Genomic DNA, 26,936 nt, shown 5'->3' with positions numbered 1-26,936 from the left:
ATATTCTAGCTGAGAAACTGAGAAACAAAACTAATAAACATGGCAACATAATAAATGCTAACTGGTCCAGAGTCATCAATCCCAAAGAGAGTGTTGCTAATTCCCATGACATGGTAAGACTTCACAGAGGTGAAATTTAAGCTAGGCTTTGAAGAATTAGTATTGCAATGTAGGGAAAATGAGCAAAAACACTTAGAGCACAAAGTATTTGAAAAGTTAAACTTTTTTGGGCTAACTTGGCTGTGGAGAGAAGCAGTGGGGGACAAAGCTGAAAACGTAGGTTGGGACATGCTGCAAAGTCCCCTGAAAAATCAAAGCTAAAGAGGTATTTCATCCCCATGGCAGCAGGAAGCCACTGAAGTTTAGTAAATATTGATTTTACCTTCACAGAACTCTTATGGGGTTTCATGAGATTAATATATAATCTAAAAAAAAAGGCAGGGAGGAGACATTCCAAAAGAATTAGAATTCCTTGGCACTCAACATATTAAAGAGCCAGTTTGGTCACCCCAAGACTAGTTTTCTAATCCTTGTTCTGCTACTGGTTCATTGGCGATGGGAAAGATCACATCTCTAGGCCATAATTTCCTCAGATGTAAAATAAAGGGGCTAATCAAGATAATTTCTAAAGTTCCTTCTGGCTCTAAAATCAATTATTTTCATTCCCCTTGTTCAAACTTCTTCAAAACAATGAGAAAAGAAGAAAAACCTGTTACTAATGCTTTTAATGACACTGAAATCATAGTTTAAATATTTAAATTTGCAGATTTGTTCTATCTGCATCCCAAAGTAGAAGTTCACACTGTGAAAAAAAGTCACACATGATTTATTCACTGAAATTTTATAATAAAAAGAATCTACGGAGGGCACATGACTGCATTTTTTTTTTTTTTGGCTACCAGACTATAAGATTTTTCAACATCACAGATGAAAAATTTTTAAAAATACAGTAAGATTATATAACAAAATACTTTTTAAAAAGGTACTCTTGAATATGTTACAGTGGATAACATTACTGATTTGATCTATTTTTGTGCTGTACAGGAAATATCAATAGTAAATTTGTCACTTAAATTCATTTTCAAACTTAATTGCAATGGGCCAGAGGGCAGACTGCTAAATATAAAGGACTTTTTTTTTTTAAATTGGCAACATGCAAAAATTTTGAAAATTACGAGTTTTTCTAAAAGCAGAAGTAATGAGTTCATGAAAACAGAAGTGTTCTGTGTGGACGTTCTGCAATCATTCCTACGGTTTCTCTAGGGTACAGTTGAGTCTGGAAATCTTGGTTCTAGTTTCTGCTCTACCTCAACTAGCTCTGTGAGAGTGGACACCATTTATCTGGTTTTACTTTCCTTTTGAAATAACTGACCACAATTATGGTCTTCATTTTATGGTCTTTTCCCCTACTACTGGACTGAAAGATACTTGAGTGCTGGGACTCTGTATTCACAGCTGTAACTCCATATCTGGCACATAACTCAATATTCACTGAATAAATGAATTTTTTATCTGTAAATTGGGGCAGTTGGACTAAACTGCCCATGTCCTTTCTATCTTTAGGATTCTGTGCTATACATGAATTTACTTTGAATTAACTAAGTCCAGACGGTTGAGTTTTCCCCTTCAGCTTGGCTTCTAGCCTTTTATTGCTCATTAGTACTGTTTTCAAATTAGGACATTTGTGTCCTAATTCAACTTGAAGATAAAGCAGTACAAGTAGCTAGAGTGGGATAAAGTTCTGACAGGAAATGATTCTCTAAGGGAGTGACACAGAATTTGCTGTTGAACCCAACTCCTGCTTCTTGGAAGTTCTGGTTTGCACCTAAAACAGTAAGTTAAAAAACTAAAAAGGTAGGTAATGACAAATCAAATGTCAAAACAATTTCTAGTGGAAAATTTGATGCTCTAAATTTTACAGATGCTTTATGAGCAATAAAATTTTGATGATGAACCTCCCAAGAACACAATCCAGATCTCCATGATATTCCTTTGTGCCAGCAAAACCCCAGTAACCTCAGTGAGAAGAGCTGTGGCCCCACAGCTGAAGATACACACTTCTTTGATGTAAGTCAAAGCCCATTACAATACATCCTGTTACAGTGAAAAGCTTTCCTTATTTTGGAAGCCCAATTATTTTGAGTAACATTATATACAACGCAACAGATACAATGAAATCATTGACAACTCCTTGAAATGTTAAAGGTAAATGACAAAGAGTAATTGGATAATGTAGACAACCCCTCAATATTATCATACTGTGTTCAACATTGGATGACATAAAATTCGACTGGAAAAGGGAGATTTGAAAGAACTATTTTTCCTTGAATGAGACTTGGATAATGAGATGAGGGTAAATCCTAGGAAAGGAAGTATTTAATTCACTGTGCTTTTAATGTATTTCTTGCTACTTATTCCCAGTTATGAACTTTTAATCTGTGTCTCTGGGTACTATTTATTTTAACTCAAGTACAACATAATACTAGGCATTCTTTAAAATAATTTTCTATTAACTACAAAAAGTACACTCCGGTAAGACATCTGTAAAATCATTTCCTTTTAGAAGGCATCAAATATTCAGGGAACTTTATTTTTAAAGGATAAATCAAATAAGACATAGCTTTCATTGACCCAAACATGCATAATCCATCCTTAATATAAAATGTTCTCAATTAGGAAATTACACATGAAATACAAAGGGAATGCAACTTTACATATGTAAAATGATTGCTAGCTATAGCAATTTAACAGTCAAATTAATACATTGTACAATTTAAAAAAACCCAAACCCTAACATCTTAAAGCCAATTATCTAAAGTAAACCAGGGGAAATTCTAATATGGAATGGTTTGACTCAAAGCAAAGAATAAGGCACCTGCTATAAATTTAGAACAGTAACTTTCATTTTTAAAGTTACAATAAAATAGAATTAGTCAACCAAGACACTGGCTTCAAAGAAGGAAACAAGTACAGGGTTGATTTCCTGGGTGAGAAAGGCAGGTAACAATGCAGATAAAAACCTGCTGGTCCAAGGTCGGCTGATTCCTTTCCTATTCTTGAGTAGTTAAATTCCTAAACATTCTTAACTGCTCCTCTCCCTCATTCTCCCCCTACATTTAGGGGTATCAGAAGCTCTGAGGTTCACACTGTGTATTAGGTAGCAGACTTCCCTTCTGTTCTTTTAAAACAGCTTATTTTAAAAGAGATATCCTGAGGCAATTAACAAAGCAAACGAGCAGCTTTCTTTCCAATTCATTGATACAGAGACACCTCTCAGACTTTATTTTTTTTTTAAATCAAGTTATGACTAAGTATTTAAATAGCCAAAACTTACAATTTTCAACAGTACCAGAAAACCCAAAACCTGCCTTCTCACCCTTACCATTAGTAAAAAGAAACTTTGATCAATCATAACCTATAAAATTATACAACAAAGGGAAGACTATAAAGACATCCTTATCAGTAAATCCATTTACTTCCAGAGGGCACTTCAGTCTGATGTATCTAGTACCCTAACAAAATTTTAATCATAAATCTAGAAAATTATTTCCAAACACTAAGTAACTTTTTAGTTGATGTGCCTTTTTTGGTATTAAAAGTGCTATTAATGTGCTAAGATGTCTTATGGCACATTGGACTCATCAGTATGTCCTGATGAGACACCCAGTTTTAGTAGTATTTTTCCCTAAAATGTTGTCTAGCACAGTAGACCCCTTTGATATATTAAAGTAATTCTGGTGAAATCAATGGTGACATAAACTTTCCCTGATTTTACTCCACCATGGTAGCTTTTAGGGAAAATGAAACTCATTAAGTTACAAAATGCTCAATCAAGTTGTTTTGTTATGGCATTTCAGGTTAGTATAATTTACTCATGCAAAATCCAAGGTAGAGTAACAGAAATAATACTGTTAAAATAGATGTTGTAGCTATAAGCATCTCCCTTTGTATTAAGCATTTAGAAGCTTTTAAAAAATTTAGGTGCTGAAGATTATGGAAAAACTAGGCTGTGTAGTTGTTCCATTAAAAGCACTTTATTACAGGACAGTTACATGACCTTATATGGGAGTGTGCTTTCAATTCAAGATACAGTAATAAAGTGCCTAGCTATATAAAAACCAAACTCCAAATTTTAAATTAAGCTAATTGCATTTACACATTAGGGTTAACAAAATCTAGACCCTGTCTACATAGACTTAATCTAATTATCTATACTGGATACTGTTTTAATAACCACATTAAAAAAAATTTACTCTTTACTGACTGAATAAGTAGGGTCCACTACTGTAACTTAACAATCGAATTTTATTGCTTTATTCATGTGGTGCTTTTGCAAGGCACTGTGGTATGGACTAGAAAACTTGGAATGACTCGTGAAGAAACCTTGGAATGACAAATGAAGGATGATATGGAAAGTCATTCTGAGGCAGGATGCTTTACTGAATTGTTTTTAACCAGGGTATCAAACATCAGGAATGAGTTCAAGTTAAAATTCACAGGAGAATGGAAACACCTTAAGGTCAGTCACTTCACATGCCCATCCTGATACTTTGAATAATCTGGAAAATTGCTGTAAAGAGAAAGAGCAAATGTTTTAGTATGCATGCTTTGAATAAAATAGGTCTGGCAACTGATACTTATTAAGGTAGTTCACAAGAATCCAAGCGCACCCTTAAACTTACCTGCAAATGCTATGTAACTTCACTGAAATAAAAAATGAAGACAAGCCTACTCTAACAATTCAATGTCTAAATTAATTTTTAAATTTCAGTTTCTCTGAATTTTATGTCTAAACGTCCAAGAGATTTTACAATACGCAATCATTTTAGAAAGAACTTAAAGTGCCAAAGCAAAGAGGTTTTTCTAGCATAGAATTATTTTGATTTATCCCCAAAATATTAAGTGTCCTTCTAAGGCCTGGCCTGTAATATAACCAGGTTTCCTCATTCTCACAAAGCTGAAATTTGATAATCTTTAGGTTATATAAATTGCTTGGCTCTTGGCCATTTATCAAGAAAGCTGCTAACTAGTAAGTTTAGGAGGCAGGCAAAGTGAAATGTTTAAGAGAAACCTCAGTAACTTTAGAATGTCAGAATGTAAAAAACAGAAACATGTACTTCAATATCAACAACCTGCATATTAAGATAATAAATGAAGAGAGGAAAGGTATTCTGTAATATGCAGAGGCAACAATCTATTAATTTAACAGCAGGCTAATCTACTAACTTATTTTTCCTACCATATGGCAAACGTTTCTTTAATTAATCTAAAAACATTTATCTCATACATTAAGTTGCCAATCAGGTCCGTTTCCTTTATAAAGAATCAATTCTTTGCAAGAGCTTTACTCTATAAAATATACCCAATTTTGACATAAAGACATTAGTTTCGGGGACACGTTAAATTAAGTTCAACGTCCATACATACATCATGTTCCTAAGCTTTTTTTGCAAATGTATCGATAATGAGGCTGCAAAACATTCTGAATTCTCATTCCGTAAGGGTTTTTTGTTTTGGTCTAAATTTCTTCCAACTTGATCATTACTAAGGACCTGACCTCCTTTTCTGATCTCCTGTGAGCACAGATCAAGCTGTGAGAAGTTTCTGGAGCACCACCCTCTGTGCATATGTGGGACAAGCAATTCGGTTCAGATGAAAGTGACTTTTGTGGGGCTCCCGGCAGGTGAGTTGAGAACTACGCTGGTAGGATTCACCACTGATGGGTCACCACGTCATCCCAAGCCCTACATCCAACGCCCTTACCCAATGGTAGCCCCAAAACACTTACCAGAACCACAAACAACAAAAATGAAGAGAGCCAATAACCAGGGTCCTACAGACGCCTTCTCTTCGGGAGCATTTCTCTGCAAAAATGAAAATTCCCTTTTCAAATGCAAAACCCCGCTCCGACCCCGGGCTCCTGCAGCCTACACCTTGGGTCAGGTGGCCGGGTCCTCTCACCTCACAGGTTTCCTCTCTGTTCCCGAACCGCCAAGCTCCAGCACCCACCTTCCCGAACCCCCTCCCCCCAGCCTGCCCCGCCAACTTAGCGTCCAGCTTGCGGCCTTGGTCCGCTAGCCTCGGGTCTCGGGGAGAACTCGACGCGGCCCTACGACCCAGGCCTGAGCCCGGGCTGCCGGACCGAGGGGCGCCTGCTCATTCCTTACCGAGGTCTTGGCGACGTTGCCGCGCTGGGTGATGTTCTTGCTGTGCTTCTCGTTGGCCATACGGATTCGCTGCTTGGCGACCATCTTCGCGGCGCCACCACCTGCCCCAGCCACCCCTTGGACGCGCTCGCTCGCCTCTCCTTGGGCCGCCGCGACGCTCTGCTCCTGGTGCCTGCGCCGCCGGAGCTTGGAGGCTCTCAGGCGGGGCGCTAGCTCCGGCCGCTGGGCCTGGGCTAGACGAGCGCTAGCCGGGCGCGGGGCGCCGACTGACGACGCCGGACTGGCCGGCCGAGAGGCGGGCGCGCGGGACGACAGCAGGCCGCCGGGATAGTCTTGCACCGCCGCTCTGGCCGCCGCCGGGAGCGTGGAGTGAAAGAGGAAGGAAATGCAACGCAACCACCGGGCAGCGCTGTCCGTAGCCTCGAACTACTTCGGGTTCGGCTGCCAACGTCAGCACTGGACGGGCTCCGCCCCGCGGAAGTGCGGGCTCCGCCTGCTGAAGCAGACGGAGAGGGAGGACGAAGGCGGGCGCACGGGCCCTCGTCCAGCCCCGCGACGCTCTTTAAAGTGTTGCCCCGGAGCTGCGCGTGCGCGTTCGGGCTCCTTTGCCGCTGCTCTCTCCAACCGGAAGTGAATTGGCCCCGAGGCTTTTGATACCGGAAACAGCTATGCGCGGTTTCCACGCCTGAGGAGACGTGTAGGGGCCGGGTTTGGCTCTCGTGAACTCTGACCCAAGCGCATGGGTTTCTTTTTCCGGGACAAGATGGCGCCGTCCACGCCGCTCCTGACAGGTGAGTCCTGAACGAGCAAGGGATTGTTTTTCAGAGCAGTTTCTTTTTGTGTCTTTGCTCTTGGGGATAACCCGAGAAGCACTGGTGTTTTATCCACCTTTCTTTGTGAGTTGTGGAAGAGCTAGAGGGCCTTTTGGGTTTCTTGGTGTAGCGTGGCAATCGGAAGTGAGGCCCCCGCCTCTGGGCTCCAGCGTTCCCCTCCCTTTTGGCCCATCCATCATTCCTCCCTGTCGCTTTAGGTTCCACTGGAATTGAGGAAGGGAGATAGGATCAGAAAGTGCAAGTTGAATTTGTTACCCCGGGTGTACAACACTGGTTTTATACGAACCCTTATCTGGTGACCTTGTTGACAGTGAGAAATCATTTATTTCTCTAATAAGGAACAAATATAAATAACTAAGTCCCTAGAATGAGCACACATATTAAATACACCTGATTATATATATATATGTAAATATATATATACCAAATTCTGTGCTCCTCGCTTTAATGAGATTCGTAGCGCCGAATAGAGAGAGTAGAGCTGTGGTAGTGTAGATTTAAAGTGATGCAAGTGTGCTCTGGGGTTGTAGCAGTGGGCATTATAGAAATGATCTAGCAACGTCTGATATTGAAATGGTTATGAGCATTTTCGAATTTGAACATGAGGGGATTCCTGAGATTTTGAAGCGGAGGCAGAGTTTATAATTTTGGAAAAGATAATTAGTCTTGGACTGTGTCCGGGAAGACTGGACTACGGTAACGGCTGGGATTCTCTTATCAGTATCAAATAAAGAGAGGGGAGTTGGGAGAGCAAAGAATAGAGGCCTTTTTAAAGTCACGAATAGCTTATATAGAAGGGAAAAAGTCATTAACAAAAAGGTTGTCTTTTTTTTTTTAAGATTTTATTTATTTATTTGACAGAGAGAGAGACACACAGCGAGAGAGGGAACACAAGCAGCGGGAGTGGGAGAGGGAGAAGCAGGCTTCCCGCGGAGCAGGGAGCCCAATGCAGGGCTCGATCCCAGGACCCTGGGATCATGACCTGAGCCGAAGGCAGACACTTAACGACTGAGCCACCCAGGCGCCCCAAGGTTGTCTACTTTTGAGGAAGGGGGTTATGTCCCTGGAGACTTGAAAGGATCCTTAAAAAACTTTTGCACTTTTTCCCGTTCTGCTTTTTAAAATCTTTATTGTTAAACCCCACTTCCTCTCATATTAATCTGGGTACCACAGTTCCTTCATCAGATATTTATCAAATACTGACTATAACTTGTTAGATGATTATGCCAGGCACATTACAGTTTAAAAGGCATAATTACATAACTAAATGAATTTTTTTCTCTGGCTTCATAAAGATAACTAGTATGTTATTCACAATTTTGGAATACTAAATGCTTATTTGAACTCTTATAAAAAATAGTACATTAAAATTATCTGATAAATTTTCTCACGTTAAAAAAAAAATCCTTACAGGGTCGTCTCAATGCTTACAGAGTAAATTCCATCCTGTTTAGCATAGCATGTGAAATCCTTCATAATCTGTGAAAAGCTCTTTGCATTTCCTTGCCCCCCCCCCCCCCTTTTTTCCCCCGTCAGTTTTGAACTCTTTTTAAAACCCCCGAAAAATCTACTTCAGTCTAGGACTATCCTGTTCCTCTTAATTTGGCTTACTTCTTTTCATCGTTTAAAATTCATTTCAGACATCATTGCTTTTTGAAGCTTTTCTTCACTCTTCCCAGATGATCAGTCAGTCCCAGGCTATTTTTGTACTTCATATATACTTGAATTTTTTTTTTTCCTTTTTCACGTAGGTTAATTATCTGATTGTTTAGGTGCTTTTCTGCCTTGCTAGACCGTGAACTCCTTGGTGGCGGGGGCAGAGTTTTACTCGTCCCTGTCTTCTCAGTACCAGTTACAGTGCATGTTAAACAATAGACACTCTAAATGTTTGATGGAGGAATAAATTAATGAAGGATAATCATTTATCGTCAAATTAACTAAGAATGATAATTTTCTTACAATGCTTAAAATCCAGGACTTTGTAAGAGCTTCAGGGTTAGCTAATCATTCTATTTCTCATATTCTCATATTCATAGAGGCCCAGAGAGATTCACATTGCCAGTTGGCAGAATCAGGATTATTATCAGTCATTCAACCTCATTGTCCATTTTGCTTTTACTTGAACGCATTGATTAATTTTTTAAACATTGTTAGTATAGATATTTCAGCCAATAATAGATTCCTTTACTTCCAAAATCTTTTTTTAAAACTTAGACTCATGGAATTTTGGAGTTTAAAATAATTTGGACATTGCCCAGTAAATTGTGTTAGTCACAGCTTTTAATTGGAAATGACAAAAAGCCAAAGCACACTTGGGTGGCTCAATCCATTGAGCATCCGACTCGATTTCAGCTCAGGTCATGGTCTTGGGGTCAGGGTCGCAAGATTAAGCCTCTCGAGTTGGGCTCTGCACCCTGGGGGGGATCTGCTTGGGGTTCTTTCTGTCCCTCTCTCCCTCTGCCACTCTTCCTGCTTGCATGTGTGCCCTCTCTCTCTAAAGTAAATAAATGTTTAAAACAAAATTCATTCTCAGGCTAACATTCTCCATGTTTACATTCAACCAGCTTAGCAGCCCCAAAGGAAAGCACATTTTTTGCCAGTCTCAATGCTAGCTGTCTTTGGCTTGGCTTGGCTTGGCTTGGCTGGATCTTGCTCATCTTTGAATCAGTCAATTTTTAATCAAATCACCAGGACCAAATTACATTCTCACCCTTGGATAGTTTCCCTTGGAGAATTAGAGTCTTCTAAAAGGTGGGGCCTAGATTCCAGGCATGTAAAACAATGGCCCTTACGTGAAACCCATATTTCTAATTAGCTTGCCTGGTTGAGGCCATTGAGATAATTTATTCAAAATGGAGTCATTGTCCTACATTGATAGGTACTGCACTGGGTGTAAGGGTTGGAAAAAGTATCCCATTATAGTGATCACCATATCCCTGGCATAGAACCCTCGTTTGTTGAAGCCTAGTAGTTCTCTCATACTAACTCAGGCCTAGAGCAATAAATGGTATATGAGTATCCAGAAAGGCTACTGATTTTTAGAAAGATATTATTTAAGTACAATATTTAATATTCTTGTTTTTAAACAGTTTTTCTCTGTGAAACTCTGGCATTTATTTGTTGCTTTACTGAAAAGAGCTGTTCACATTTTAGGTTTTTCTTCCTAATAGAGCATGTTTCCAGATCCCCTTTAATTAAAGGGGAAAATCATTAAAAACAAGGGATCATATCAACTCTCAGTACACTATATTAAACTATCTACATTCTATTCAATGTTTCACATTCAGTCATACTTCTAATTAAAATGAATTCCTCATTAGAAAGTCATATATACAAAAATTGTTTTCGTTATTGAAAAGAACTTTTGAATCCATATTTATTTTTGTTTTTATTAACTTGTAATACAGTTTATGTTCTGTTATGAATCTGATTTTGTGTGTCTTCTAATACACTTTGTATATCCACTTATTCTTGTATAAGTTACTCAAACTGATTAAATCCAGTGAAGTATCTTAGTGGTTCCAAAATGTCTTACAGCACTTTTTCATAGTTATGCTTCTGTGTAAGGAGATGTGAAGTAAAATATTTGCTTTAAATAGTGATTTATATGTATGAACAAGACTAGTGACTCAGTATGATTTTTATGATGAATTCAATTGATAATTAGTTCCCGTAAAATAGACATATCTGTTATAAAGAATATAACCAACAGTATCACCAGTTTTAAAGTAGCTCTGGTTTATACTTTTGTCTCATGGACTTCGTTTTTACCTTAGTACAAAAATCTTGATTTATTCAATTTTTTATTTTAATGAAGCACTTTTGTTCGGTATTCCCAAGCAAATCTATTCTTGAGAAATGTTGAAAAATTTTTTTCCAGGGACGCTTGAGTGGCTCAGTTTATTAAGCATCTGCTTTCGGCTTGGGTCATACTCTCAGGGTCCTGGGATCAAGCCCCGTGTCGGGCTCCCTGCTCAGCGGGCAGTCTTCTTTTCCCTCTCAGTCTCCCTCTGTGTGTCTCTCTCAAATAAATAAAATCTTTAAATAAAAAAAAAAAAAGAAACTTTTTCCCAAACTTTTGATTGGTTTAATTTCTTGCCATATTGTGAACAATCATTATCAAAAATGTTTTTTGTTTTTTTTAAGATTTTATTTACTTATTTGTCAGAGAGAGCAAGGGAGCAAGAGTGAGCAGCACAAGCAGGGGGAGCCGCAGGCAAAGGGAGAAACAGGCTCCCCAATGCGGGACTCAATCGCAGGATCCTGGGATCATGACCTGAGCCAAAGGCAGACGTTTAACTGACTGAGCCACCCAGGCATCCCAATGATGGTCTTTTAAAAAAGCCTTATAGGGGTGCCTGGGTGGCTCAGTCGTTAAGTGTCTGCCTTCGGCTCAGGTCATGATCCCAGTGTCCTGGGATCGAGCCTCGCATTGGGCTCCCTGCTTGGCAGGAGGCCTGCTTCTCCCTTTCCCACCCGCCCTGCTTGTGTTCCTGCTCTCGCTGTCTCTCTCTTTCTCTCTGTCAAATAAATAAAGTCTTTAAAAAGAAAAAAAAAAGGCTTATATTTTGATACAATTTAAGACTTATAAGAAGTTGCAAAAACAATAAAGGGAGTTTCCTATGTACCCTTCACTTAGCTTTCTCCAATGATAATATATAACCATAGTACATTATTAAAACTAGGAAATTGATACTTGTACTGTAGTATTTACTGAACTGTAATCCTTGTTTGGATTTCACCAGTTTGCGTGTGTATATGGTACTATGAAATTTTATCACGTATGTAGATTCATGTAACCACCATTGTCAGAATATAGAACTGCTCCATCATCACAAAGAAGGTGCTACCCTGGGGTGCCTGGGTGGCTCATCCAGTTAAGCGTCCAACTCTTGATTTCGGCTCAGGTCATGATCTCAGGGTGGTGAGGTCAAGCCCTGTGTCAGGCTCTGCCCTGGGTGTGGAGCCTCCTTAAGATTCTCTCTCTGCACCCACCCCACCCCATCCCCCACTGTATGTGCGCATGCGCTCTCTCTCTCAGAAAAGAAGAAAAAGATGCTTCCCTTTTATAGTCAGACCCTCCTTCCTACTCTAACCATGGGCGGCCACTGATCTGTCCTCAATAATTTTGTCATTTCAAGCATGTTATATAAATGGAATCAGAACATACAACTTTTGGATTTTTGTTTTAAAACTGTTCTTTATTTAGAATGTGAACATGTGCATGTTGAAAAGCAGTTGATCAATTTGATCCAAGATTTTGCTTCTCCAGAAACACACTAAAACCAGGAAGTGAGAACCACATGAGATTGAATGCTACTTGAGTGACACTCAAGAGTGACACTTCACACTGACTTTTCTGTCAAGTGTTGCCTTTTAAGATTTTGAGTTAACAATCTGTATGAAAGAGTGTGGGTTAAGTAGTTTTCATTCCTCACTCCTGTTCTGTTTTAGTCCATTCAGTCTCCAGTAACAAAAATATCATTGAGTGGGTGGCTTAAACAACATTTATTTCCCATACTTCTGGAGTCTTGGAAAGTCTACTTCAAGGTACTGGCAGATTTGGTGTCTGGTGGGGGCCTGCTTCCTGTTCAAAGACACCATTGTCTGCTGTGTCTTCATAGGGCAGAGGGGCAAGGGAGCTTCCTGGAATCTCTTTCATAAAGGTGCTAATCCCATTCCTGAGGGCTCTGCTTTCCTGATCTAATTACCTCCCAAAGGCCTATCTTCAAATACCATCACATTAGGGATTAAGTTTCAACATATGAATGAGGGGGGTGGTAAACAGTCTATAGTAGATCCTTTGGAGTTTTCCACCTGTCTTAGTTTGGTATGTAGGTATGAACTAGAAATTTTAGAAAAGGACAACCTTGTGCTGGTTGCCCTGAATAGTCTGAAAGTTCCCACTGCTGTGGTCAGAAGGCTACCTTCGTGGGTTCTGCAGTATAGCTGCCACTTTAGTCCAGTTGACCCTTGAACAACATGGGTTTGAAATACGCAGGTCCACTTACACGTTTTTTTTTTAAATAAATACAGTACAACACTGTAAATGTGTTTTCCTTGTGATTTTCTTAATAACTCTTTTCTGTAGCTAATTGTAAGAATATAATATATAATACATATACAAAATATGTGTTGACCATTTATGTTATCGATACAGCTTCTGGTCAGCTGTAGGCTATTAGTAGTTAAATGTTTGGGGGAGTCACGTTATTCACGCATTTCCGGTTGCACAGGATTCAGCACCCCTAACCCCTGTGTTGTTCAAGAGTCAGCAGTATAATGTACAAAGACTTTGAATTTCACCTCAAGTAAACATTGTGGTTGGTGATAACAGCAAAATGAACAAATATAGAGGACCAAGGTCACTAGTTACAAGTTCATGAGAACACAAGAAGCTGAGATCAGTTCGATAAAGCTTGTTTTGTCTTGTTTTTTTTAAAGATTTTATTTATTTGAGAGAGAATGAGAGAGAGAGCATGAGAAGGAGGAGGGTCAGAGGGAGAAGCAGACTCCCTGCTGAGCAGGGAGCCTGATGCTGACTGGATCCTGGGACTCCAGGATCATGACCTGAGCCGAAGCCAGTTGCTTAACCAACTGAGCCACCCAAGCGCCCAAGCTTGTTTTTTCTTTTTTGCCAGTCACTTTAGGCATATGTTCTCAGGGCCAACAGTTAAGACAACAGAATGTGGCTTGATTACATCATCTTATGGCACATTTTCTAATTACACTGCAGCTTCATTGGGGCTTCACTGATGAAATGCTGTTTTATTTTCCTAGGCCTGTATATAAATTCTGTAAGAGAGCCCTTAATGTGTTAAATTGCAATAGCAGCTTGTGGGAGGGACCTCATTAGGCTGACACAATTTTATGTAACCTAGTAATAAAGTGTAATCTGGTAACTAAAATCCCTACTTTGGTAAGTTCACTTTTTATTAATCTCTCAAATAAATGTTTGTGAAAACCATTATTATAGTATTAAGAAATGAATGGCCTGTTCTAAATGCTAATGTGTCGTACATGATATTACAGCAAATGATTTGGTGATGAGAAATAGCACTGTTTTGCCTGTGTAGTAAGAGAATTTTGATGTTATGCTTGATCTTAGCCAAAAAACTGAAAAACAGTTGAGAATTTTGATGCTAGAGAATTATAGTTCATAGTTTTAAAATCTTGTAGGAAAACATTTTTTGGCACAAAATGTTTTCTAATGTCATTAGAGATTCTTAAAATAGATAACTTCAGTGTTTCATTCAAGACATAGCAATGGACTGAGCTCCTTTGAAATTATTGCCTTGAGTGCAGTTATGGATTCATTAATGCCTAGACATAGAGCTGTGCAGGGACCAGATCAAATAGAGCCTTGTAAGCCATGTAGTGTTAGGAGTTTAGATCTTGATATATGCAGAACACTTTGCTAGGCTTCATTCTTTTCAAGGCCAAATGACCTGTAACAGTTTGACAGTTCAGTCTCGTGCTCTGCATGTGAGGAAACATGGTATTGACTTGTGTACTTGCGGATATCTAACAAGAAACTCATCATTTAGTTATGTGTTTATCTTCCGTCCCTCCACTAGAATGGAAGCTCCATGAGGGCATAGATTTTTGTCTTGTTCATCAGTGGTTCTTTTCCTTAATAACTTTCTAACTTTAAATTACTTACTTTGGGACTGTAAGTTATATTACTTTCAATATCTGAAAATTGAGCTAGTTAATTCTCAGATAGAAAATCAGTATTATGAGAACTGTCCCTTGAGAAGGGAAATGGAGCCAAGAGCGGCCCCTATTTGTCAGTTCTGCTGCTTTCTCAGTAAAGGGAAGAGTAGAAGATTTGTGAACAGTTGGCAGAAAAGGAAGCAAATCAAAATATAACCATGAACTTTAGTATAAGTTTTTCTTCTATTCAGCACTTAAACTTTTGTGGCTAGCAAGAATTTTAGCTGATAAAATAGTAACTCATCAACAAGTTCTGCCAGTTTTATCTCCTAAATACTGAACACTCATTCACCATTTCCCCTGCCCCCCATCAGTCCAAGTTTCCATACTCTCCTGTGGGACCACTGCAGAACTGTCTTGAATAGTCTTATCCACTCTTAATCTCTTCCAGTTTATTCTCTACACTGGACCAGATTGACCTTTTCAAAATGCAAATCTGGTTCTAGAACTTCACCTAAAACCCTTTTGAAGTTTCCCACCTTAGGCCACAGACCAACGTTGCCTGACTTCGGCCACCTCCAGTTACTTCCATAAAGGCCTCTGATGCTCTCTCATCTCTCTTGCCATGGAATTTTTGCACTTGTTCCTGTTCTCTTTGCTTGTTAACTGTACCCATCCTCCAGATCTCAGTACACAAATCCTGTACTCAATGGCACTTTCCCTAATCTTCCATTTTTAGATCAAAACTCCCTATTCACTGGATTGGCCCCATAGATCTTTATTTTGTAGCACTAAGCACACTTACAGAATTCCATGTATTTGACTAATTATGTGATTAATGAGGTCAGGACAAGACTGATTTTCCTCCCTATTGTATCTCCAGTACTCAACATAGGGTCTGGGAGGTAGTTTTTATTTTTTACTCAGTAAGCTTTTTTCAAATGAACAAATCATTTTTTTTGATTCAGTTTTAGAAACTTCTAATTCAGCCATTTAAAAATATATAAGTAATCTGGGGCGCCTGAGTGGCTCAGTCATTAAGCGTCTGCCTTTGGCTCAGGTCATGATCCCAGGGTCCTGGGATGGAGCCCCACATCAGGCTCCCCGCTCAGTGAGGAGCCTGCTTCTCCCTCTTCCTCTGCCTGCCGCTCTCCCTGCTTGTGCTCGCTCTCTGTCAAATAAATAAATAATCTTTAAAAAAAATATAAATATATATAATTAATTCTATCAATGGTTTTGCTTAATCTTGAACTCTGTTCCCACTTTATTTTTTAGGGTATTACTGTTATTTGGAACTTAGTAAATGAATGTATCTCATCCTACTTGTTCTCTTAGTTTGAGAAATTGTAAATATATTACTAATGCCTTACATTTTTTAAGAACTTTGGATATATTCCGTATTTTCCTGTTATTTTTTTTGTATAAAGCACACAGCCACCCTGTTTTCTAATATTTCCTCTTCTTCCAGGTTGCAGACTGCCAACTTTTTATTGTATCCTTATATGGCAGAAAGAGAGCTAGCTAGCTCTCTGGGGCTCTTCTTAGAAGGGCACTAATCCCATTCATAAGGTCTCTACCCTTATGATCAAATTACTTCCAAAAGGCCCCAATTCCAAATACCATCACATTGGGATTAGGGTTTCAACATGAGAATTGGGTGGGGATGGGGTGGGGGGGGGGACATAAACATTCATTCCATTGCATTATGTATTAATTTCCCAGCAGTTGCATGATTTCATGCAATAGGGTTAAGAAAAATGCACTCTTATTTATTTAATGAAAAATGTACTCATTTAATGCTAACATTCTGTAGTTCTATGAAATGTTTAGTAATTTCATTGATACTTTGAAAGCTTTTTCTTTTTAAGATTTTATTTATTTGAGAGAGAGAGAAAGAGTGATAGTGCATGAGCGGGTGGGGGTAGGGGCAGGAGAAGCAGGCTCCCTGCTGAGGAGGGAGCCCGATGCAGCACTTGATCCCAGGACCTTGGGATCATGACCTGAACCAAAGGCAGACGCTTAACCAGCTGAGCCACCCAAGCACCCCTGAAAGCTTTTTGTTTTTAAAAATATTTGTGATTACTGAGTATTTATTAACAAACTAAAGGTGGTTCTTTCCACTTTGTTTCTTTAGTCCGAGGATCAGAAGGACTGTACATGGTAAATGGACCACCACATTTTACAGAAAGCACTTTGTTTTCAAGGTATGGTTTATATTGTTGACTGATGTAATAGGGAACTGTATAATACATCCTAAATTATTTTTGGTGTTATATTCTGAACAAGAAAGGATAGGCTGGTTTCTTGGGGTGTGTTACATAATATTAACAGAAGACGGAAAGAATGCATATTCTTTATCAAGAAAAATGATTGATCTTTAGATTTGAAAATAATAGCTTCAGCATGTTTAAAAGAAAAAGTGTAGACCTTAGTATATTTGAGTTCAAGCCTTAATCTTCGAAGAATCTTATCTTGGGGGATGAAGAAAAACTTGCAAATGTGGTAGCCAAACCACTGCCTATAGTCGTCATGAAATCGGACAATGAAAAAGATAGAGGAAAGGAAGGAAATAGAAAATATATATATAACTAGATAGATACAGATAAATTTTTTTCTAAAAAGAAACAATGAATGGGTAAACAGAAAATTATAATAAAAGTATTAAGTTGGTGGCATAACCGTATGATGACATGCAAAATTCTGAAATGCATTCAGTCATTTTATTGGTAACACTTATCAGTGAAAATTGATAATTGTCATTTTAAATCCATTGTATGATAAAACAAATATATTAACATCATTAGAAACCAAGATTTTTCAGCATTAAGAATGAAAGGATAGACGCATATATCGATATGAACTCATGATTTCTTTTCATAAAAACATTTGTATTTTCTAGTTCTGTCCGCTGAAAAAGGTTGAGAAGCAGTGATAAGCTAGTAGCAGTGAATACCCCTGCCTCACAGATTGTGATCTTTTTTTTTTTTTTTTAAAGATATTTTTTTTTTTTTTTTTTTTTTAAAGATTTATTTATTTATTTATTTGAGAGAGAGAATGAGAGAGAGAGAGAGAGAGAGCATGAGAGGGGGAGGGTCAGAGGGAGAAGCAGACTCCCTGCCGAGCAGGGAGCCCGATGCGGGACTCGATCCAGGGACTCCAGGATCATGACCTGAGCCGAAGGCAGTCGCTTAACCAACTGAGCCACCCAGGCGCCCCAGATTGTGATCTTTAAACATCATTCTTTACTAACAGGAACTAGTTCCTTGCAGAAGTGACTGACTGCAGGTCTAGAAAGAAGATACAAGAATTGAGCTAGAGACGTCTTGGGCCAGAAAGCAAGGAAGCTATAAAAGACTAACAGGGCTTTGTTAAAGGGTCACAGGAGTCAACTTTAGGGGGTTCTCACTAACTTAAGATGGGGCACTTTGAGAATTGGAAAGAATCATGACTGAAAGGATTAAGACATTCAAGGATATAAACACTCTACCCAAGATTCCTCTCTCTCCAGATCTTTATTGGTCAGCATTGGAGGTTGATGGGGTCCTCGCTCATTACTTTGAAAACTGATAAATCAAGAGAAGGAGTCAAGCATTTATTTTGCCTTTCCCGTACAAACAGTTTTTCAGAGTAAACAAATTATTGATGAGGAAAACTTACTTATAGGAGAATTCCAGTTAATACAAAAGGAATGATGGGATTAGATGATCATTGTAATCTTAAAGAAATCATCTGTCAGTGGTTCTCAAACTTTAACATGCATCAGAACTCTCTGAAGAGCTTGTTAAAGCACAGATTGCTGCTCCCTCCCCAGATTTTCTGATTCATTGGATCTGGGGTGGGGCCCAAGAATTGGAATTTTTAACAAGTTCCCCAGTAATGCCAAAGCTCTAAGTCTGGGGAGCCTGCTTTCAGAACTATTGATCTGGGCAAATGATCATCAAAAGATGCTGAAACTGTTAGATGAACTATCGGTGGGGAACTTTATAATCAGGCTGACATCACCTGAATCTATTGCCCAGTTTTTTACTAGACCCCAGTTCTCTAGAACCATGATACAGGAAGTATGAGCTCAAGAACAGCTATATTATATTGGCTTCACCTTGAGCCAGTGCAGAAATATAACATCTCAGTCCCTGATCCAGCTTACTGAATCAGAATCTGTGTTTTAACCAGATCCTCAGGTGATCTGTATGCATATTGATATTTGAAAAGCACTGCTCTAGTAAACAAGTCTGTGTCAAAGCTTTTGTGCTGCATGCACTTCACTGGGGCGTATAATCCCAAGGCAGCAGGAATGTGGGTGGGGGGTGGTGGAACCAAGAGAAGGGAATAAGTCAAGGAAGAAGTGAAAGCAAATATAATGTGAGGTGCACTGAGCTGACCACAAATGCACAAAATATAGCCAGGCTGCTTGGTGATGCAAAATGTCTCTGGAGAGGCTATAAGGCACCACAGTGCCTCAGAACATTCAGTTGTGGAGAGGAAGCATAAGAAATGTTATCTGCAGCCAGAGCCTCTTTTGGTCTATTCAGGTTGAGTTTGAGTGTCGGAGCTCCTCTTCCTGCTGCTGCAATAGGCGTAGTGGAAGCCCTGCTAAAATGCGGCCCTCACTCCTAGAGAGTCTGAGACAACCAGTGGTGTTAGGAGATGAGGTGGCCAGGTCTCTTCATTGAATAACTGAGGCCTGGAAGCAGGAAAGGTAAGGTGAATCTGAGGAGGCACACACATAATGAGTCCAGGACAGTCTCAGCATCACTAAGAGTAGAACGAGGAGACAGCACGTATCTCCTGGTGGGTAGTAATGGGAACTCCGTGACACTTACCTTCTATGCAGGTTGAAATAAAAAACAACCTGATTCTAGTCAAGCTTTTAGATGAGTGGTTCTCAAATTTGGCTGCATGCTAGAATGACATGGGGAGCTTTTAAAAACCTGGGTATCCAAGGATTGGGTATTAAATGAAATAAGTTGCAGCACAAGTGTAGAATGGAGGACCTCTTGGTGATAGTTGTTTATGTGAGAAGAGGACAAAAAATGGGTCAGTAACTACAAGCTGAGGCTAAACTACCATTATTATGTGATTGCAGAAACACGAGTGTCATCTTCAGATGAATTAATAATGTAAATATAGTATCCAGTTTAAGGGGGATGTACTGTCAGTTCTCAGTGCTTGTTATTTAATAATTCAAATGGCTGTGGACTTCTACATGTGCCCACATACACATTTCTGTTTGTGTGTTCCTTAGCACTGGGAGATGTACTCCTAGTAGCCATCTCCAGTTGAGAGATAGAGTACTTAAGAGTTTTGTGGGGTTTTTTTTAAGATTTTATTTATTTATTTGACAGAGAGAGACACAATGAGAGAGGGAACACAAGCAGGGGAAGTGGGAGAGGGAGAAGCAGGCTTCTCGCTGAGCAGGGAGCCCGATGCGGGGCTTGATCCTGGGACCCAGAGATCATGACCTGAGCCGAAGGCAGACGCTTAATGACTGAGCCACCCAGGCGCCCCAAAGTTTTGATCACTGGATAGAATATTGCCAAGAAGTCTGATTTCCTAGGTCTGTTTTTATAGAGAATCTGACGTCCACACTTATTTAGTGTGAAGATCCTCTTATTGTTGTTACACTTCCTGTCTCTATACATCAGAAACTGATGGAAGATCTTTGTCCTTCAAATCCAGGGGCACTTCTTGGCGACTTGAGGATATTCTATCCAGTTATGTTGTTATGCAGGTGATCTGGAGAATTCCTCACAAAGTCTCCACATTGAAATCCTTCAGCCCTCTCAAGGTTAGGCCTGACAGTTAGTGACTTCCACGTTCACTTACATTTTTGAGTTTTCATACAAACTAGTTATTCACCCAAAAGGGCTCCGTTTTCTTCTTAAGATTGATCTGTTGATCAATTTCCACCTTACTTTACAGTGGTTGTTGGCACTGCATTGTAAGAGATAAGGCATTTGGTAGACTAAAGCATTTTGGAATTCTTAAATTTATGTAAGTTCATAATCATTAAATTAGTAATAAGTGTAAATTTTTAATCACAGTTTTTTGAAAAGTATTAATGCTTATTAAACTTTCTTTCTTGTCATTTTCAGGGAATCTGGGAAAAATTGCAAAGTCTATACCTTTAGTAAGGATGGCACCTTGTTTGCCTGGGGCAACGGAGAAAAGTTAGTATTTCTTTATATAACATATTTTATGTGTGTATCATCAGTGTAAAACATAAGTGGCATTATTTGAATTACATGTGTTTGGGTGTCGTTAATAAAGTCCATCTTTTAATGTCATGATGTACTTAGGTATTATCTCCGACACAACTCCCATAGAACTCTAAAGTTATTAGCTTCTATTTATGTGCCATGACTTGACTTACCTTGTTTCTTAGGATTAAAAAGTAATATATGAAAAGGGGCAATTAATTTAATGCTGGAGAAGCTGAGAAGTTTTAAATAGTGCTCTAGTTAGTGGTTAGGGTTTCTTAAGTTCTGTACTAACACTTAGAGAGTAATTCTCTTTGCTTGCTTACCTTAGACTTAGATACGTATATCTTTGCTATTAAATTAGTAACAACTGTCTACAATTATTTCTATGAGTTTATTATATATGAAAGTATGTCATTTTAGTATTTTATAAATTATTCAAAAGTATATTAGTATAGTCTGTATTATATAAAATAATCAGATTACAAAATTGGTTTTGCAAAAGAAAAAGTTCTGATTAAATACTCATAATTTTGCTAAGAAAATCACTCTTAATTTTTCCATAGTCACTACAACATTTCAGTTCAAAGAACCAGGAAAATGCCTAAATATTTGTTGCTTGATTTAAAGTTATTTTTGTTGTTGTTAACCAGATGTAATACCTTAGGGTTTTTGTTTTTTCTTTTTTAGATTTTTTAAAAAGATTTTATTTATTTATTTATTTGAGAGAGACAGCAAGAGAGGGAACACAAGCAGGGGGAGTGGGAGAGGGGTAAGCAGACTTTCTGCTGAGCAGAGAGCCCGATGTGGGGCTCGATCCCAGGACCCTGGGATCATGACCTGAGCCGAAGGCAGATGCTTAACCGACTAAGCCACCCAGGTGTCCCTACCTTAGGTTTTTTAAAAAGGAGAAAATGTATGCATTTGTATGAAAAGTACATTTTAAATGTTGTTTCTTACATAGTGGTGATGGATTCTGAAGTCAGATTGGATTAAACACATGATTTTTAAAAATTAATGCTAAAAAGATTGTGTTGAATTAGATGATTCACTTTTCTTTCTTTCTTTCTTTTTAAGATTTTATTTATTTATTTGACAGAGAGAGACACAGCAAGAGAGGGAACACAAGCAGGGGGAGTGGAACAGGGAGAAGCAGGCTTCCTACTGAGCAGGGAGTCCGATGCGGGGCTCGATCCCAGGACTCTGGGATCATGACCTGAGCCGAAGGCTGACGCTTAAGTGACTGAGCCACACAGGCGCCCCTCACTTTTTTTTAGATGATTCACTTTTTATGACTATGAGTAGCTGGCAGAATTAGTTATTGTAATTAAAAATGTTAATCACTTCATTATTTTTTTAAGTGATTGAATCCAGCCAGTACACCACTACTCATAAATTATTAAGAATATAATCATATTGGGGGTGCCTGGGTGGGTCAGTCAGTTGAGCATTTGGCTCTTGATTTTGGCTCAAGTCATCTCAGGGTCCTGGGATCAAGCCCCGTGTTGGGGTCTGCACGTGACGCAGAGTGTGCTTGTCCCTCTCCCTCTCCTCCCTCCCCTGTTCGCTCTCCCTCTCTCAAAGAATGAATGCAGTCTTTAAAAAAAAAAAAAGAATACAATCATATTGGGCCTTATCCACAATGTTAACAGACAGTCTTAATGTCAGTCTCAAAGAATGTACTCTCAAATTTTCTTATTTTTGGTGTAACCTATTGTCAGTGTTTGAGTTTTATTTTTTAAAATCTATATTTTAGTTTATGAGTAATGAGTTAATAGAAATTTACTCTCAACTCTAATGGGACATACCATACTTCCTCTCATTGTCTATTATCTTTTTGAGGTATCCCTTATTCTACTAGCTTAGAGTTGGTTGAATAAGTCTGTTTTCACCTTCACAATTATTTTATATATTTCATATCCCCATTGGCTTTCTATTGGATTCAACTTTGAACCCTTTTAATATGTGCCCATTTGTTATGTCCATCTTTTTAATAGATATTTTCTATCCCTGGTTCTAGCATTTACTTCCTTAAAGTGCTGTGGCCCCAACAACATATAATGTTCCTGGGGCCAAGAGAAACAGATGTAGTGTATTGATTGTGGTCTTTGCTGAGGTCATAGTTAATTAATCAGAAACTATAACTGATTTTTCCTTAAATATCTGGGGTTTTTTAGTATAAATAAATACTCTTTATTAAACTAAGAATAGCTATTAAAAGCTATCAACAACAACAAAAAAAGTTTCATGTAATTCTAAAATTTGTAATTTATAGTAACTTGTAAAGAATCCTGTGTATTTGTGTGTGTGTATGTGTGTGTGTGTGTGTGTGTGTGTGTTTAAACAGTATGCAGTAACCTTTCTGTAATGGAAATCTTTTACCAATTTCTGCTTATCCTAAACCAGTGGCACAAACTTGAGTAGGCCAAAGTAACTTTAAGCAATTTCTAAAGTAAGATGGAGTATCTTTTTTTTTTTTTTTTTTTTACCCCAAAGAGTACATAAGATAAGTCAAGCCAAACTGGTTTTAAAACTTGACTCTGGTATTTATCAGTAGTATGATCTTGGAGAAACCATCAAATCATTTATTTTTCTAAGCCTCACTTTTACCATTTGTAAAATAGAGATGATAATACCTATCTTGTAAGTCTCTGTGAGGATTAAATGTGAAAACGTTTGTACATAAAGTGGTTAGATCAGAACATGGTTCACAGAAAGCATCCAAAAAATGGAACTGCTTTTATTACACAATTATTATAATTTTTATCATTATCATATCATAGTAAGTCTTATCTTTTGGAGATTACTTCTGAGATTTTAAGATTTTGCTGTTCTGAGACAGCAAAAGTCTCCTTGATTTTACGGCTGCTACAACTTCCATTTAGTCAAATTAAAAAATATACTTTTGGTTTAGCACCTCTGTTTTCCCTTGGTTTGATATACCTCAGCTTATCTGTAGGTTAGTTCTGTGTCCACTTAAAGGCCTGTTGTTTTCTTTTCAGCTAAAAATGGAATCATCTATTATATACTTCTGCTAAGTCTGTATTTCCTAATACCAACCTTATATAGGGGCATTTTGGTAAAAGGTACACTTAGTTTTTGTTGTTGTTAAGGTGTTTATTGGATATTTTCTATAATTAACTGAAAATTGATTTTTATGAAAATGACCACTTTATAGCAATCTGTATTTGAGAGGAGGCATGAATGTTTTGGATAGTGCTGGCTATTTTAAAACAGTATTTCATTGCTGAAGTAATTTCTTTTGAAACCAGAATAAATGTTATCAATGTCACTAACAAGGGATTGCTGCACTCCTTCGACCTCCCAAAGGCAGTTTGCCTTGAGTTTTCACCAAAAAACACTGTCCTGGCAACGTGGCAGCCTTATACTAGTAAGTATTTTCCAATTGTAAAAATATTGACAGGACCAATTCAATTCAGTGGGGAAAAAAAAGAGAAGGTTTATAACCTTATACGAAAGTAATTAATCATTAGATAGTAAATAGTGTTTGTATCTTTACTGAGCAGTGAATCTTGTATTGCCCCAATATAATGTACTTTAAGTAATTTCAAATTAGTGAAAAGATTCATCATGGGATAGAGAAAAAGAAAAAGCTCAAGTGAATAATCACTGGATGGAGAAGATCTCAAAAATTAAGGATAATAATGACCCTTAAATGAAAAATGTTTTAAATAATCATTGTCAATCAAAGAAGAAGTATAATAGACACAACATGTAAGAAATGTGTATGATGTGACAAAGAGTAGGGAATGGTGTGCCATTTTTTAACATATTTAAAGACAAGGTAGTATGTTATATGGCTGTGCTTCATGGATGAATAATAATTTAGAACTGGTATAGGGGCTTTTTAAACATGTTTTAATAATGTGGGCATTGTTGAGTTAAATATATAATAGTCCATTGTTGGATTATAAACCCTCTAGGTTTATTCTTCCAAGAGGCATAGACTTGAATGAATCTTCACTTCCAAGTAAATAAAAGGGAAATTGAGAATCATGAGTAATATATGTAACTTCGTGTGTTTGACTTACAGACATGAGATTTCATAATAAGAGAATTTAATCCATTTAACTGCAAACCATGTCAAGCTTAGTAAACAAGTCTCTTAAGTATTCTTAAAATCTATAGTAATTAACTCATTTCAGAAATGCTGAACTTTTGCTCAAACAGCTGTCATGTTGTCCATAGCTTTAGGAATGGATGATTAAATCCATAATTAAAGCTAAAAGGGAAAGTTGATTTAAAGCAACTCTTTTACTTGATCTTTATAATCTTGTTCAAAGTTGTTCTAAGAATGAATTCTTTTTACTAGTGTTAGGAGACCATTACTGCAAAAAAATTTTGTTTTTATTTTAGCTTCTAAAGATGGCACAGCTGGAATACCCAACCTACAACTTTATGATGTGAAAACTGGTACATGTTTGAAATCTTTCATCCAGAAAAAAATGCAAAATTGGTAAATAAATGTTTTAAAATACTGATTATTTACAAAATATTTTAAATATCTTCATTGTATAATATTTCTTCTCAGGTATTCGTATAGAAAATAACTTGTCAGACCACAATCTAGATCTTTAGGGATTTTGTATGTGGGAATGTAATAGAGGAAAAACTTGACCTTTCTTTTGTTTAGTATTTGAATGAAAAAGAATATCTTTCTAGTACAAATTCTACTAGGATCTGACTTGACATCAATTTATAAGTATTTTTCCTTAAATAGAATTATCACAAACTTCAACATGTTAACATGTGAGGTTATACCTGTCTAAATTTTGTTCACATTCTTTCTTTTCAACATAGGTGTCCATCTTGGTCAGAAGATGAAACTATCTGTGCCCGAAATGTTAACAACGAAGTTCACTTCTTTGAAAACAACAATTTTAGTATGAAAATATATATGAAATAAATTTATTAAGTACTATAAATGTATATAGTTTTATTGCCTTATATGGTATCATAGGGTTCTCCTAAATACTGTTAATATTTTAATAATTGCTGTTATATTAATTCATTTGAATAACTTTTATAAGTCTAAGTGCTAACTAAAGAAATTCTATAACAAAGATTTTCTTTTAAAATAAGCTTTTATTATCTAATAACTGCTATTAAATTAAGACATTTGCATAAAGACATTGCATTAACTCTTTCTGAGTTTAGTTGCTATTGAAATTGTGTGATACAAATTTTTTAAATGTTTTATTATGTAGAATTTGAAACACAAAAGTAGACACCTAGTCCCAATAACCTTCAACCCATTGCCAGTCCTACCTCATCCATACATCTCTCTACCTAACACCTCTCTTACTCTGCTAAAGCAGATCCTAGACATAACATGATTTTTCCTATAAATATCTCAGTATGTATCTTTGAAGATTAGGACTCTTTAATTTTTTAAAACTTAGCCACAATACCATTATCACAGATTATAAAATATCTGTTCAGTGTTCAAATTCTGATAATTGCAAATGTTATAATTTTTTTTTAAACGTGGGCTCCAAATAAGGTTCCTCACATTGCAAATTGATACATATATCTTTTAAGCTTCTTTTAAGCTATAGGTTCCCTTTCCATCTCTTCCACACTGTGTGGGAACAACACAGACCTACACTTGAATTCCTATCCGGTCACTTCCTAGCTGGGTGACCTTGGTGAGTAATGGGACTGCACATCTAACTCTCACTGATTGATTTTTATCGGTGGGAGTGCCCCCCCTTGAGATTTATTATTAAAGAAACAAGGTTATTTTTCATATATCTTCTCATAGTTAAATTTTGCTACTGTATCCTGTCCTATAGTTTAACATGTTCCTCTGTCCCCTAAATAGCTACTTGGATCTAGAACTGCTCAGCTTCAGATTCTTCTTTTTTGGGGAGATGAGGGCAAGTCTACCTCATAAGTGGTGCTCAATTCTTTCATCAAGAAGCACATAACATCTTATGGTCTTTGGGCGCCTGGGTGGCTCAGTCGTTAAACATCTTATGGTCTTTAATTTCGTAGGATTAGCTGACATTAATGTTCATTGCCTAGGTCCATTATTTCATGAGTGGTTGCAAATTGGT

General features: G+C 37.7%; 2 protein-coding genes across 4 annotated transcripts in view; one reads left to right on the top strand and one right to left on the bottom strand.

Moving 5' to 3' along the window:
- Window positions 1-1,145: 1,145 nt before the first annotated feature.
- On the bottom strand, window positions 1,146-6,727 carry SERP1 (stress associated endoplasmic reticulum protein 1). The gene is made up of 3 exons (XM_021685975.1): window positions 6,168-6,727; window positions 5,789-5,864; window positions 1,146-4,570 (listed from the first exon to the last, which is right to left on the bottom strand). Exons 1-3 carry the CDS (start codon window positions 6,249-6,251, stop codon window positions 4,530-4,532), a joined length of 201 nt encoding a protein of 66 aa, XP_021541650.1. The 5' UTR covers window positions 6,252-6,727; the 3' UTR covers window positions 1,146-4,529.
- A 186-nt stretch (window positions 6,728-6,913) lies between these two features.
- Window positions 6,914-26,936, top strand: part of EIF2A (eukaryotic translation initiation factor 2A) — a 35,972-nt gene continuing 15,949 nt past the window's right edge. The window contains exons 1-6 of one of the 3 annotated variants that reach the window (XM_021685974.1): window positions 6,914-6,958; window positions 16,791-16,860; window positions 20,752-20,826; window positions 24,129-24,247; window positions 25,234-25,333; window positions 25,678-25,760. In XM_021685974.1, the coding sequence (XP_021541649.1) occupies window positions 6,931-6,958; window positions 16,791-16,860; window positions 20,752-20,826; window positions 24,129-24,247; window positions 25,234-25,333; window positions 25,678-25,760 (475 nt within the window). In that variant the 5' untranslated portion in view covers window positions 6,914-6,930. The remainder of the gene's footprint in view (window positions 6,959-16,790; window positions 16,861-20,751; window positions 20,827-24,128; window positions 24,248-25,233; window positions 25,334-25,677; window positions 25,761-26,936) is intronic. The other 2 variants (XM_044915183.1, XM_044915186.1) reach the window with 2 other exon arrangements.

The sequence above is a fragment of the Neomonachus schauinslandi genome, chromosome 1 (genome assembly GCF_002201575.2).
Source record: "Neomonachus schauinslandi chromosome 1, ASM220157v2, whole genome shotgun sequence".
Lineage (NCBI taxonomy): Eukaryota > Metazoa > Chordata > Mammalia > Carnivora > Phocidae > Neomonachus > Neomonachus schauinslandi.
The sequence above is the reverse complement of the archived record's forward strand: the minus strand, read 5'-3'. Positions and strand labels throughout refer to the sequence as shown.